This window comes from Equus przewalskii, chromosome 10 (assembly GCF_037783145.1).
Source record: "Equus przewalskii isolate Varuska chromosome 10, EquPr2, whole genome shotgun sequence".
Taxonomy (NCBI): Eukaryota; Metazoa; Chordata; class Mammalia; order Perissodactyla; family Equidae; genus Equus; species Equus przewalskii.
In genome coordinates this window covers 11,824,953-11,838,070 of record NC_091840.1, presented here as the reverse complement: position 1 = coordinate 11,838,070, position 13,118 = coordinate 11,824,953, and the positions used below count along the sequence as shown (strand labels likewise).

The 13,118-nt window shown below is 38.8% G+C and overlaps 1 protein-coding gene across 6 annotated transcripts in view; it reads right to left on the bottom strand.

Moving 5' to 3' along the window:
- The window catches only part of ABCA9 (ATP binding cassette subfamily A member 9), a 65,215-nt gene that overhangs the window by 20,393 nt on the left and 31,704 nt on the right, over positions 1-13,118 (bottom strand). For all 6 annotated transcript variants that reach the window (XM_070561521.1, XM_070561523.1, XM_070561522.1 and 3 more), the window contains 3 exons: positions 9,531-9,632; positions 5,530-5,703; positions 5,233-5,346 (listed from right to left, as the gene is read on the bottom strand). In XM_070561521.1, coding sequence (XP_070417622.1) covers positions 5,233-5,346; positions 5,530-5,703; positions 9,531-9,632 — 390 coding nt within the window. The remainder of the gene's footprint in view (positions 1-5,232; positions 5,347-5,529; positions 5,704-9,530; positions 9,633-13,118) is intronic.

The window sequence follows — 13,118 nt, the reverse complement described above, 5'->3', positions numbered from 1 at the left end:
ATAGATTCTCTGCCCCTTTGTCTCTCTCTCCTCCTTCTGGGACACCTATAATATGAATGTTAGTGCACTTGATGTTGTCCCAGAGTTCCCTTAGACTCTCCTTGTTCTTTTCTCTTTTATCTGTTCAGCGCTGGTGATTTCCTTTAGTCTTTTGTCCAGCTTGCTGAACTGTTCTTTTGCATCATCTATTCTGCTATTGAGTCCCTCTAGTGATTTTTTTATTTCCGGTATTGTATTCTTCATTTCCGATTGGTTCTTTTTTATATTTTCCAAATCTTTGTTGACATTCTCACTGTGTTCATCCATTCTTCCCCCAAGATCAGTGAGCATCCTTATGACTTTTCGTTTGAACTCCTTGTCAGGTAGATTGTTTCCTTTTGTTTCATTTAGTTATTTTTTCTGGGGTTTTGTCCTGGTCCCTTGCTTACAATGCATTCCTTTGCCTCCTCACTTTGCCTCTTTCTCTGTGCTTATGTTTTTGTATTAGGTGGGTCAGCTATGTCTTCTGATCTTGGAGAAGTAGCCTTATGTAGGAGCCACCTTTTGAGGCCCAGCGGTATGCTTCCCTCTTGCCACCAGTTCCAGCTGTTCCAGGTGTGAACCCTGTGTGGGCTACATGTGTCTGTCTGTTGTGGCAGGGTTGCTCTTGCTGCAGCTGTGCAGGGAGTCTAAGCCGGCCCCCTGACTGACTTGTTGTGTTCAGCTGTGTGTGGCTGCTATGGACCTTTCAGTCAGTTTATCAAGTTTGGGGAGCCCCAGCACAGTTGGCTGAAAGGTCTAATAGCACATTCCTGTTGCAGTTTTTCTGTTAACTGACTAGGCCCCCACCATGGCTGATTGCAAGGCTCAGGGGCTTACAATTGCTGTGAGCCTCTGGCCTGCAAGGCTGTTGTCAGGTCTCTTTGGATTGCAGGTGAGTGGGGCTGGCCCAAAGCATGGGAGCAGCCAATTGTTTCAGGCTTTGGCTGGCAGGGTTGATCCCCTGTGTGGCTGTTTGAGAAATACAGGTCTTCTGCCACGGATAAGCCAGCCCCATGGCCCACCACACCCACCATCAACACAATCCTGGCCCATGCACACTTTCTGACCCCCTGGAATGGACCCAGTCACCCCACTGCTGGGGCTCCCATGCACTCTACTTATGCCCCACACTCTCCACCCTCTCCTCATGCACACCCTGACCCACAGAGGCGGGCCCACTTGCCTACCTGCAGAGGATCCAAGCACCCAGTCTATGCATGCCGAACACTTTACTGAGGGCTTGCTGAGGGGTAGGACCAGTCCCTAGGGTGGGCTGCTTGCCATGGCTGAGCTGGATTAAATTGGAATTCTAGTGGGCTGGGCAGACCCAGGGCTAACAACCCAAGGGAGGAACTCCAATGGTGTCTGCCAGTATCTATGCCAGATGCCTATACTAGATCACAATAATGGCTGCTGCCAAAGTCTTAGTCCCTAGAGAGGCCCCATCTCTCACCAATATGTACCCAGAGCCTATCAGGTGAGTCTCTTTTCAACAAAGGGCAGTGCACCTTTCTTTCTGGTGATTTTAGGTTGCTTCCCAAAATGGGTGAATTTGTGCATGGGCCCTTTAAGTGCTGATTTTTTTCTGCTTATGTCCAATAGCTTTTCTAGGGGTATTCTCTGTTGTAGTTAATAGCCAGCAAAGCCAGATGTTATGAGACTCGTCTTAGTTGGGCTGAGTCCAAAGGATGCTTATAGTGGCAACTTTGCCCTGCTTGGGTCCCCTACTCCTCCAGGGAAGGCTGCGTACCTTAGGATTGCTCCTGGCCAGCCAACTGTGAAGCTCTGTGGCTCATGAAAGTGGTTTTTTCTCTCCAGACAGAAATTTCTGCCTCTCCTCCCTCAGTCACGACTGTCCCTTGTTGCAGAGGTTCTTTTTATCCAGTTTTCAGTTCTCTCATAGGGGTAATTTTTCTAAAAATAGTTGTAACCTGGTTGTATTTGTGGGAGGAGGTGAGGTCAGAGTCCACTTACACTGCCATCATGACACCTTCTGTATAGTATTTCTTTGAGTGGATGTGGAATAATTCAACAATTTTGTCTTCACAAAATGTGTTGTTTCAATTTCTCTGCTCCTAAAATGATGGTCTCCATAAATCCTTATATATTGACACTCTCAGTTTTTAAAGAGAGATTCTGAGAACTATAATTGCAGGTTAAAATTTATGTGCATTTAAATTTTCAATAGTTACTGTTTCAATAGTTAGCCATTATTTTTCAAAATTATTAGGATAATCTGCTCTCCTACAAACCATGAATTACAGTGTGCATTATGCCACCTCACTGACACAGATAATTATTGTAGATGTCTTTGTTTTACTGCTGATAGGTGAATAACTATCAGTTATTAGGTGAATAACTGTACAATTTTACCATGTACTGTGATATTTGCTATTGGTTTTGGTAATTTGTCTTTATTATATGTATATTTTCTTTTTACTGGGCACTTTTTAGGAATTGTATAGTGTTTTCTTAGCTCATGAAGTTTTCCTCCTTTAGTTTGATAGCTGCTAATACTGAACCATCACTGCATTTTTAAATAAATCACACTTGACTATTTTTTATTATTATTCTTTTAATTTACTTCTGGATTTGCTGTGCCATCTTTTAATTTAGACAGTTGTCTGTGATTTTTCCAAGTGAATCCATCAATGATCTTCTTTTTTACTCTGTCTTCCTCAGGATTTGCTATTAAAGTTACACTTGCTTTATAAAGGAACTATTAAACTTTGTGGGTTTTTCCATATAAATATGCTATAACCATGATTCTCAAAGTTGTATAATCTTCATACATGTTTAACATTATTCAGTAGTCTATACCAGTGGTTTGCAGTGATTTTTATTTTCTTGAATTTTTTATTTTGACTTATTTCTTGACTGGATTAATTCCATCCTTAAGTAGTTCATCTTTTTTTCCCAAGCTTTATTGAGATATAATTGACATATAACATTGTGTAAGTTTAAGGTGTACAATATGGTGATTTGATACACATATATATTGTGAAATGATTATCAAAATAACATTAGTTAATAATACATCCTTCACCTCTCATAATTACCATTTTTTGCTGTTGTTATAGTGAGAACATTTAAGAGCTACTCTCTAAGCAATTTCAAGTGTATAATATAGTATTGTTAACTATAGTCATTGTGCTGTCCATAGATTCCCCCAAATTTATTCATCTTATAAATGGAAGTTTGTACCCTGTGGCCATCGCCACATTTTCCCCAACCCCCAGCCCCCAATAACCAACACTCTACTTTCTCTTTCTATGAATTCAGCTTTTTTAGATTCCACATATAAGTGAGATCATACAGTATTTGTCTTTTTCTGTTTAACTTATTTCACTTAGCCTCATTCCCTCAAGGGTAATCCATGTCTTCACAAATGGCAGGATTTCCTCTTTTCATGGCTGAATAATATTCCATTGTGTATATTATATATATATATATATATATACACTTCACACCTTCTTTTTCTATTCATTGTCAATGGACAATTAGGTTCTTTCCATGTCTTGACTATTATGAATAATGCTGCAATGAACACGGGGTGCAGATATTTCTATGAGACAGTGATTTCATTTCCTCCAGATAAATACCTAGAAGTGGGGTTGCTGGATCTTAAGGTAGTTCTATTTCTAAATTTTTGAGGACCCTCCATACTGTTTTCCATAGTGACTTACCAATTTACATTCCCACCAACAGTGCAAAAGGTTTCCCTTTCTGCCACATCCTTGCCAGCATTTGTTATCTCTTGTCTTTTTAACAATAGCCTTTCTAACAGTGTGAGGTGATATCTCATTGTGGTTTTGATTTGCATTTCCTTGGTGATTAGTGATGTTGACCACTTTTTCATTTACCTGTTAGCTATTTGGATGTCTTCTTTGGAAAAAATGTCTGTTCAGGCCCTTTGTCCATTTTTCAATCGAATTGTTTAGGATTTTTTTGCTATTGAGTTGTATGAGCTCTTTATATACTTTGGATATTAACCCCTTATCAGATATATGGTTTGTAAATATTTTTCCCATTCCCTAGGTTGCCTTGTCATTTTGTTGATTGTTTCTTTTGCTTTTCAGAAGCTTTTTAGTTTATGTTGTACCACCAGTTGATTTTGCTTTTGTTGCTTGTGCTTTTGGTGTCCTTGGCAAAAAATTATTGCCAAGATAAATATCAAGGGGCTTTTTCCCTATGTTTTCTTCTAAGAGTTTTTTGGTTTCAAGTCTTACATATGTGCACCAAAAGACATACAAGAAAGCTCATGACAGCATTATTCATAACGGTCCAAAACAGGAAGCCAACTTAATGTCTGTTAACAATAGAACAGAAAAATAGTAGCATATTCATCAATAGAATATTACAGAAATGGAAAGGTATGAACTTTGGAACTATGGTAGTAATCATATACAACATCATGGATGGCTCTAAAAATATATTGCTGACTAAGAGCAGATACAGAATAATAACTTCTACATGATCCCATTTTTATGAAGTTCAGAAACTGGCTAAACTAATCTATGGCGTACTTTTCTATACACCAGTTATAATTTTTAACAAAAAACTGTTTGAAAAGATCATTTTGGTTATTATGTGGAAATAGTTTACAGGAGGCAGGAATAGGAAGAGGGAGACCAGTTACAGATCTGTTGCAGTACTCCAGTTGAGAGATGATAGAAGCTTAGACAACGGTTGTGGCAGTGAAGTTGGGACATACCAAACACACTTGGGAAACGTTTAGAGTCCAAAGGACATGCAAATGGATTGAACATGAGGCGAAACAAAGAGAGAGAAATTAAAGATAATTCTAGATCTTTGATATGAGCAATTAGCTGGATAGATTGTGCTGCAATAATGTGATATATTAAGATCAAAAGAATAGATTGAGGCGAGGATTATATTTCAGATATGTGATCATTGAGGTGCTTTTTAAATATTCAAGTGAAATTGCACGTGAACTTGTAGAGGCAGTAGCGTCCAGCTCAAGGGAGAGGTTAGACCTGGAGACGTATTTGAGTTCATAGTTTATAAATGGTAGATACCTACACTTATTGTATTTTATATATGTCTACGATTATCTTAGAGTAATTCAAATTTTCTAGAGAGCAATATTAATTTTTCATTCTGCTTAATGCAAAGATTAATATATATGTTCTTGAAATTATTTTTAAAATGGTTTTAAAATAGAATAATATGCACTGTGTGCATACTTACAATTAAGAAGAAAAATGACCAAATGCCACTATTTTTTCTCCCATTGCGACAAATGAAGGAAATCACATATGTCAAGAAAACAAGAGATGAAACATATCCAATGCTACACAGGATCTGCAAATAAAAATATTAAAGTTGGATAAGGTAAACACTTTCTAAGAAAGTATTCACCCTTAACCACAACTTTCCAAATTATTCTATAGCAAAGGTAATTTGAAGTTCTTTGGTTTGTCATTAATATTACTGCATTCATGATAAATAGCCTAATAAAACGATCTCATAATTTTTGTCACTTACCTGAACTAACAAGTTTTCAATTATAAATATAATCTCATCTGGGCTAAAAACATAATCCATTATTTGCATTAGAAGGAGGATCAAGAAGTTCAGTGGAATATCCACCAGCGCCTGCCCGAACCAGTAAGCAGAAGGATAGAGGCCTGAAATCCTCAGTTGGGAATGAACTTTTTTCTGATAAAGAAATAGAGGAATCATTAAAAGGTCCGAAACAGTTGAGGCTTGAGAAATTGCAAATGGGTAGTCACAAAAGCATTCATTTTCTCTATGTCCCTTCCAGATAATATGCTGATTTAAGAAATGACACAGTCACTTGTCACACTCCTGCTTCAGGGGCATTAATAACACTGTAAACCACAGGATGACTTCATCATCTAAAGGGAAAATGCACCAACATGACCAGCTCACATTCCATCACTCAATGACTGGGCAGTCCCTCAATGAGAAAATACCTGTTCTTTTCTTTCCAAAGCTACTCTTCCCTTTGACACTGTAAAGACTTGCAAATTGTAAAAGACTCAAGAGATGCAGGTTTGCAATTTCCTGTAAGATTCTTAAATTTTATGCGGAATGTAAACAGTGCATTTATAACTGGCATTTTATTTGGGGTCTAAGAAATGATCATCTAATGAGCCAATTCCAAAAAAATTCTTTAGGTTGGCATAAGAAGACTTCTGTTAAAATGTGACACATTTTCTTGAACTAAACCACAGTTTTCATGATTACATGTAAAACTAGTACGTGGATTTTGACATTGTGACCTATTGTAAGCCATGTTGTTGCAGTGGTTGTCTTAATACAAGGTTTTAAAATGTAACTTGGACTTTTCTAACAGTAAAGCACAAAAACAATTAAACTTTTCAATCTAAAATTGAGTCTCTATAAAGAGATTCATTAGGGAAAAAGTTGAAAGGCAGATAAATATTCTGGAATTTTTTCTGCTTCTGGGAGGAAGCAGAAAAGAGAATGATAGTGAGGATACATTAGAGGGCTTGATTTTTCCTTTTCATTAGTTTGTTCAGTATATATTTACTGAGCATGCACCATGTGCCTGGCTTTGTGTTAGTCCTGGAGCTCTTGTGGAGTTTAAGTTGCAGAAGGGAAGGGAGACAAAGGCAATAAACAAATAAGTATAGCAATAACTATGTAATTAAAATTGTTAAAATTAAAGAAGTAAAATTAAAAGTATTAAAATTCAGAGTCACATAAGAGCCTTTAGAAGGGAGATAAATTATGACTAGGGGGTCGTGTCAGGGACAGTTTCCTCATGAAGGGTTTGGGTTAGGGTCTAGGCAATAAGGAGTAGTTATCCAGGTGACAGGTCGGAGGTAGTGCAGGCAGAGAGAACAGGAGAGAAGGCCTTACAGTGGGTAGAGTTAATGTTTTTAGGAAACTGAAAAGAAACTAGTGTGACTGGACATAGTTATCAAGGTGATAGTGGCATCAGATCAAAGTGGAGAGAGACACCTGGGACCAGATCATGCATGCTTTTCAGGCTTTAGCAAGGATTTCCTTCTTGCTCCTTAGTCTGATGAGAAACCACTGAAGGGATTTAGGCAGATAATTTACATGGTCATATCTGTACTTTTAAGATATTTCTCTGTCACACTGTGTGGAAAACGGATAAGGAGAAGACTAATGTAGATCCATAGCAAGCAGTTAGGGAGATTGCTGTGCTCATCCAAGAAAGAGATGACAGTGGCTTTGACTAACATGTTGTAGGAGAGATAGAGAAATGTGAAAAGATTCCAGATAAATTTCAGAAGTAAATTCCACGACTTCCCCATTAGCCAAAAGTTAGGTTAGGGAGAGAAGTGTGCCAATGTCATGGAGGTGTCAGTTAAATTTGAATTTTAGACAAATACCTTTCTTTTTTTAGTATAAGTATGTCTCTAATACAGATTGGGACATACTTATACTAAAAAAAATTACTTATTGTTTATCTGATATTGAAGTTTAACTTGGTTTTATTTGCCTAATCTGACAACCACTACAGGAATAGCTCCTAGGTTTTAGTCAAGAGTAAAAGAACGAAAGGTAATCTAATATTTATAGAGATAAGCAACAATGGAGTAGGTAGAATTTAGAGAAAAATATTCCTGCTCTGATGATGCTTATTCCTAGTGGGAAGGAGATTATTAACAAAAATGTGAGAAGTTTCAGACAGCAATAAGCACTGTGCACAGATTTTTTAAATGAGCTCGTGTGACAGTGATGGGGAATGTATTTTAGGTTTGGTAGGCAGGAAGGAGTCTCTGTTTAAATAATATTTGCACTGAAATCTGAATGACAAGAAGAAGTCAGCTGTGCAAAGAACAGGAGGAAGAACATTGCAGCCAGAAGGAACAGCCAATGCAAAGGCGCAGAGATGAGAATGGTGTTGGCATGCTTGAGAATCAGAAAGAAATGTGGAGTGGGTAGAGGAGGAGACTGCAATAAGAAAAGGTTGACAGATAGGGGACAGATCACACTGGACTCTGCTAGACAAAGTGAGGAATTAGGATTTAATTCTAGGTGCAGAAAGAAGTCACTGGAGGTTGTTACTGGAGGTAAGGTAGTGATTAAAACTTTTGAAAGCTTGCTCTGGATGTGTATACAGAATTAACTGCAAATAAGGAGACCAGCAAGTAGCTATCGCAGTGGTTCAGGCAAAGAATGAAGATGGCTTAGACCAGGATGAAAATAGTAGAGATGGAAAGAAGTGAATGGATTTGATACATTCAAGGTAGAGCTTAAAGGAATTCCTGACGGATTAGACAAGGGAGCTAAAAGAAAGAGAGAAGCAAAGACAACTCCAAAATTCTGTACTGGAGCAACTGTAGATGGCAACCCCATTTACTGAGATGGGAAAGTTGGGGGATGAGCAGATCTAGCCAGGAAAATCACAAGTTTTCTTTTGCCCATGTTTGAAATGTCCACTAGGCATCAATGTAGAGCTATAAAGAAGTCTGTTATCTATATGGAAGTCAGGAATTGGGGAAATAGCTGAAAAGGGACCCCAGGACTAAACCCTGGACATTTGGAAATCAAGCACTGGCATTTATAGGAAACTTACTATACGCCAGATATTGTTCTAAGTAATTCATAGGTATTATTTCACCACATCCTCACAGGAACCTATTTAAAATAGATGCAATTATTATTCCCAATTTATGAGAGACAAAAGTGAGACACTGAGTCATTAATCAATTTCCAGATGTTCATACAGCTTGACAATGGACTAGTCAAAATTTGAATGAAACAGGTTGATTCCAAAAAACAAGTGAGAAGCAGTGACAAGAGCGGTAACAGAAAGTGGTGAAAGTATGGTCTCATAAAAGTGAAAGAATTGTATTTGTGTTTCTCATGGGAGACGTTGCTAAAGATAGGAATAGTTTAACAGAAGAATAAATGAAAATTAATTCAAGTCCATCAATGACATCTCCTGAATTCTCCTAAGGCTCAACAGCACAAAGGCAGCATCAGCTGATGGTGCTAAGGACATGGACACACAGGAAAGGGCCTTTGCATGGCACAGAAGTACCATGGAGAGGCAGAAGGACTCTGTTACAGGCTTCTTGAATTTTTATAGAGGAATCACAAAAATGAAGCTTTAAAGGAACAGTCTTTTCAACAAAAAACCAAAGTGCTGGGTAAAATTTTTAGGGCTGTTTAATTGAGTAACATAACCACCATCTGGAAAGTGGAAACTATCATTGAGAGAAGGGATGTGACTACATCAGTGGGTGTCTAGAAATAAAACTCTAAGTGATATACTGGATAAAACTGCATTCCTTGTTAGTTGATGATATCTTCTAAGCTGTCTTTCCTGAGGTCTCACATTTGTTTAAGAAAAATAGCGTTTTCTTCATATTTGCCAACCTTTTATCAAAGCGCTTAACTGTTCATTGTGTCAAGCACATAAATTAGGTGCACCACTTACATATAAATTTATGGTCATAAAATGGGGAAAGATTCTCTGGGTATTAAGAACATGGAAGGACTTTGTTAACTCTTCTTACTTTATAGTCACCGAAGCTGCTCATCGCGATGTAAGGAGTAAAACAGGCTGCCACGAGTATCCAGAAGGAGGCATTACTCAGGAACTCATAAGCCATGTGTTCCTGAAATTATACAGAACATGTGAGCTGATGGCAATTGAGCTTATGATTCATTTGTACTTTCTTGACTAAATCCTTCAAATAAATGAATCAATCTTACCACTCAAAGCACTTCCCAAGGTCCTCTTTGCAACTTCTTACCCACATTCATTTTTAATCATGTGTTGCAGCAACTTGGACATTTTGAACAAGTGTCCTGATTTACTTATGATGAAGAAAGCTCCACCAAGTTGTATGACTTGGCTAATGTCCTACAGTTAATAACTCATGAGGTTTAACCATCATAGACCAATTCGTATTGGCCCTATTTTATCTTGTTGTCTCAATAACAAAATATCAAAGTAAAATATTTTGCTGGGGCAATGAGCAAAAACTGCAAGTCATGTAGCTGGAGCATGCTCAGAAGACAGAAACCTTGTCCTCAGATGACCTTGAGCCACCTAGGAACTAGAAGTTCCCTAACCACAGAACTTGATGTGAACAGAAAGTGGTGCAGGGAACCTAGTAAGAAACGAGGGGTCTCTTGACTTGTAGCACACTGGACTTATAAGACTGGTACACTCCCACCTCCAATCAGATTCCACCAAGCTAGTGTTTTACATAATGACTCCCACTCCCAACTCCTTAAAAATCTGTACCCGCTTCAGCTCAGGGAGACAAAGTTGAGCCTTGCCTCCTGTCTCCTTGCTGGTCGACCTTGCAATAAAGCCTTTCTTCTCTCAAAAGCTGGTGCTGTAGTATTGGTTTCTATTTGCATCAGGCAGTGAGCCCTTGCTTGGTGATAAGGTAAGCATAAAACTTCTGCTCTCTGACATCATGATGGCAACATTTAGGCTGATGTTTTAATAGACAATGGAATTTGTGGACTGTCAATGGAGGAGCTTTTTTGCTACTATCCAAAATTGGTGGCAAATCAGTTCAGTTCAACATTTATGAAGAATCATTCCTCTGGCTCAACATAATGCATAAGGAACAAACTCAAATGCCTCCAGGAACTTGGCAGATATAAGTTAATGAGTAGGTGGACGTTAGGAAATACCAGTGGTGGGGCTTGGAAAAAATGGTCAGCACACATTCCACATAAAGGCATTGAATTTTAAAAAGTTCAAAATCCTGTACAGGTGAGAAAGGGCCCTGTTTTTGCTAGAAGCCTTGATTTGATCTACAATCAGTTGTCTCACTATACTGCAAGTTATCTGAGGTCAGGTATCATGAGTTTTAAGATCTTACTTTTTTCTTGGCCCCTCCTAAAACTTAGTGCCCCCTGGAGACCTTACAGCACATAAAACTGCCTGAATAAAGACGCATATGTAGAGATGAGGCCCTGGAAGGTGAAGAAAGGGTACCGAGGACCACCTCATCCATTTGATATCCTTACCTATGGTCGCCCTTGTTGATTTTCCAGATTTGGAAGATCTTTGAGGATGGGAAATTCACAATTAGTCTCAACAGCCAGCCCCCTTACTCACAACTTGATTCATAAATAACGTTTTATGTCTGTGTTAGATTATACCCACCCACAGTCAAGTTTAGTGGGGCTTATCCTGGAGGGACCCACAGAGACACTTGATATCAACTGGGTAGTTTGGTCAGGTGAAGACGTGCAGGAGCAGCTGGTTGGGAACACTTCGGGACACTCTGATAGATGGTTAAAGTCATTGAGTGGAGTCAGAAACAAGATCTGAGCTACAGTGAGCTCTTTGCTTTAGGATCAAGGAGAATAGGCTTGCAGAATTGTAGAAGAATGCCAGGGGCTGGGTGGAGAAATCAGGAGCAATTCAAATAGAGAGAATTTATTTACACATGAACTTAAGGTCAGCAGGGCTAGAGGGTAGCAAATATTTGTAGTAAAGACATCTTTAAAGACATCTTTTTAAAGGCAGGAGCTCAGGTTAGGTGGTTTACTCATTCTTGGGAGCACTCTATTCTTGGTTATCCAGATAATGGACTTGTCTCTTCCAATATAACAGCTAATGAAACATACCAGCACCTCTATGCACTGCAGGTTCCTCAGCTGTACAATAATAGCAATAATAATAATAATACGACCCATCTCAAAGTCTTGTTAGAACGTTTAAATATGATAATACATGTAAATCACATGGTAAATGTTCTAAATGTTCTAAATATTCGAGGTTCACTTGGGACCTCACATGAATAAGGAGACAGTTGTTTCTGCTCTAGAGATTTCAGAAGGAAGGAGGACTGCTGAAATGTGGCTCAATAAGACAATGGTATGAGGTGCTGATGAAGAAGATGAGGCAACCCTCATCACATCCCAAATCTCTATTACTTTCAATCAGTGGACAAGAGGCACTCAACAGTACTCATAGCTCTTTTTAAAAAGCACGGAGGTTAAAGAGGGGAATAAGTTGTTAAACTATGTGGATGATGGCCATATCAAACAATGAACAATGCAAACTGGAGAAGGCTTGACGGTGTGGGTTTTTCTACAGCAACCTAAGAGACATTTTGCTCTGCAACAGCAAGTGTGTCTTCATCTACAGAAGGGACTTGGGTCAAAGCTAAACACTACCACAAGACAATCACACGGGTCACCTAGACTGTGGCACCCACATAAGTAGAAGGTGCCAGTAGCACGTACAACTAGAGAAAGCAGGGATGTTTTCACAGCACCATTTCTTTCTATCTTGATCTCTCCATCCTTCCCTTCTGCTCCCAGCCCCAGCCTCATTCTACTCAGAAGGGAGAAGAGCAAGGTCACTGTCTCTTTCTATTTCAAGATGTTAGACAATAAAAAGGAATGAAAGAGCAAATCACACCACCACCACTTGCCCCAGTCCACATCCCTTGGGCCACAAGTTGACTCCCACTGTTCGAATTGGCTAGGAACTTGAAGTTTGGGACAGCACTGGAATAATTCTCAATAACAAAAAGTGACCAGGAAGCTATAGAATATGCCTAAAGTGTCATTTGGGCAAAGAGAGATTCAACATAGCAAGATGAAAGAGACGACTTGAAGACACGGATTTGCAGACCCTCCTCCTACCAGGAGATTCTGACTCAGAGTCTGAGCAGACCTGGCAAATCATATTTTAAACAAGAACTACTTCCAGTTCTAATTCAGCCAGTCCCCCATCTAGACAGAGCTGAAAGATCTTTAATGGAAACTTGATGCGTTCCCTAGAAAACTAATATTAAATTCAATGATGACAATAAGTACAATTTATTGAGCACCTATGGTTTTCAAGGTTTACATGCCTTATTGTTCGTCTTTACAATAGCTCAGCCAACTCAGCCTGCTGCTCACATTGCCTCATTTACTTCTTAAAACCTTTGTGATAAAGTTTTTATCCATATTTTTTTGTGGATTGGTGAACCAACACTTACAGAAGTCAAGTTGTTAAGAAGGTCACGTAGTTTGGCCTTTCAGTTGGCTGTTTTAACCACGTGCTACTAAGGCCACAGATGGTGACAGATCGAAGACCAGAAGTCATCATTTCTTTTTCCCAGTTAATTGTATTATCT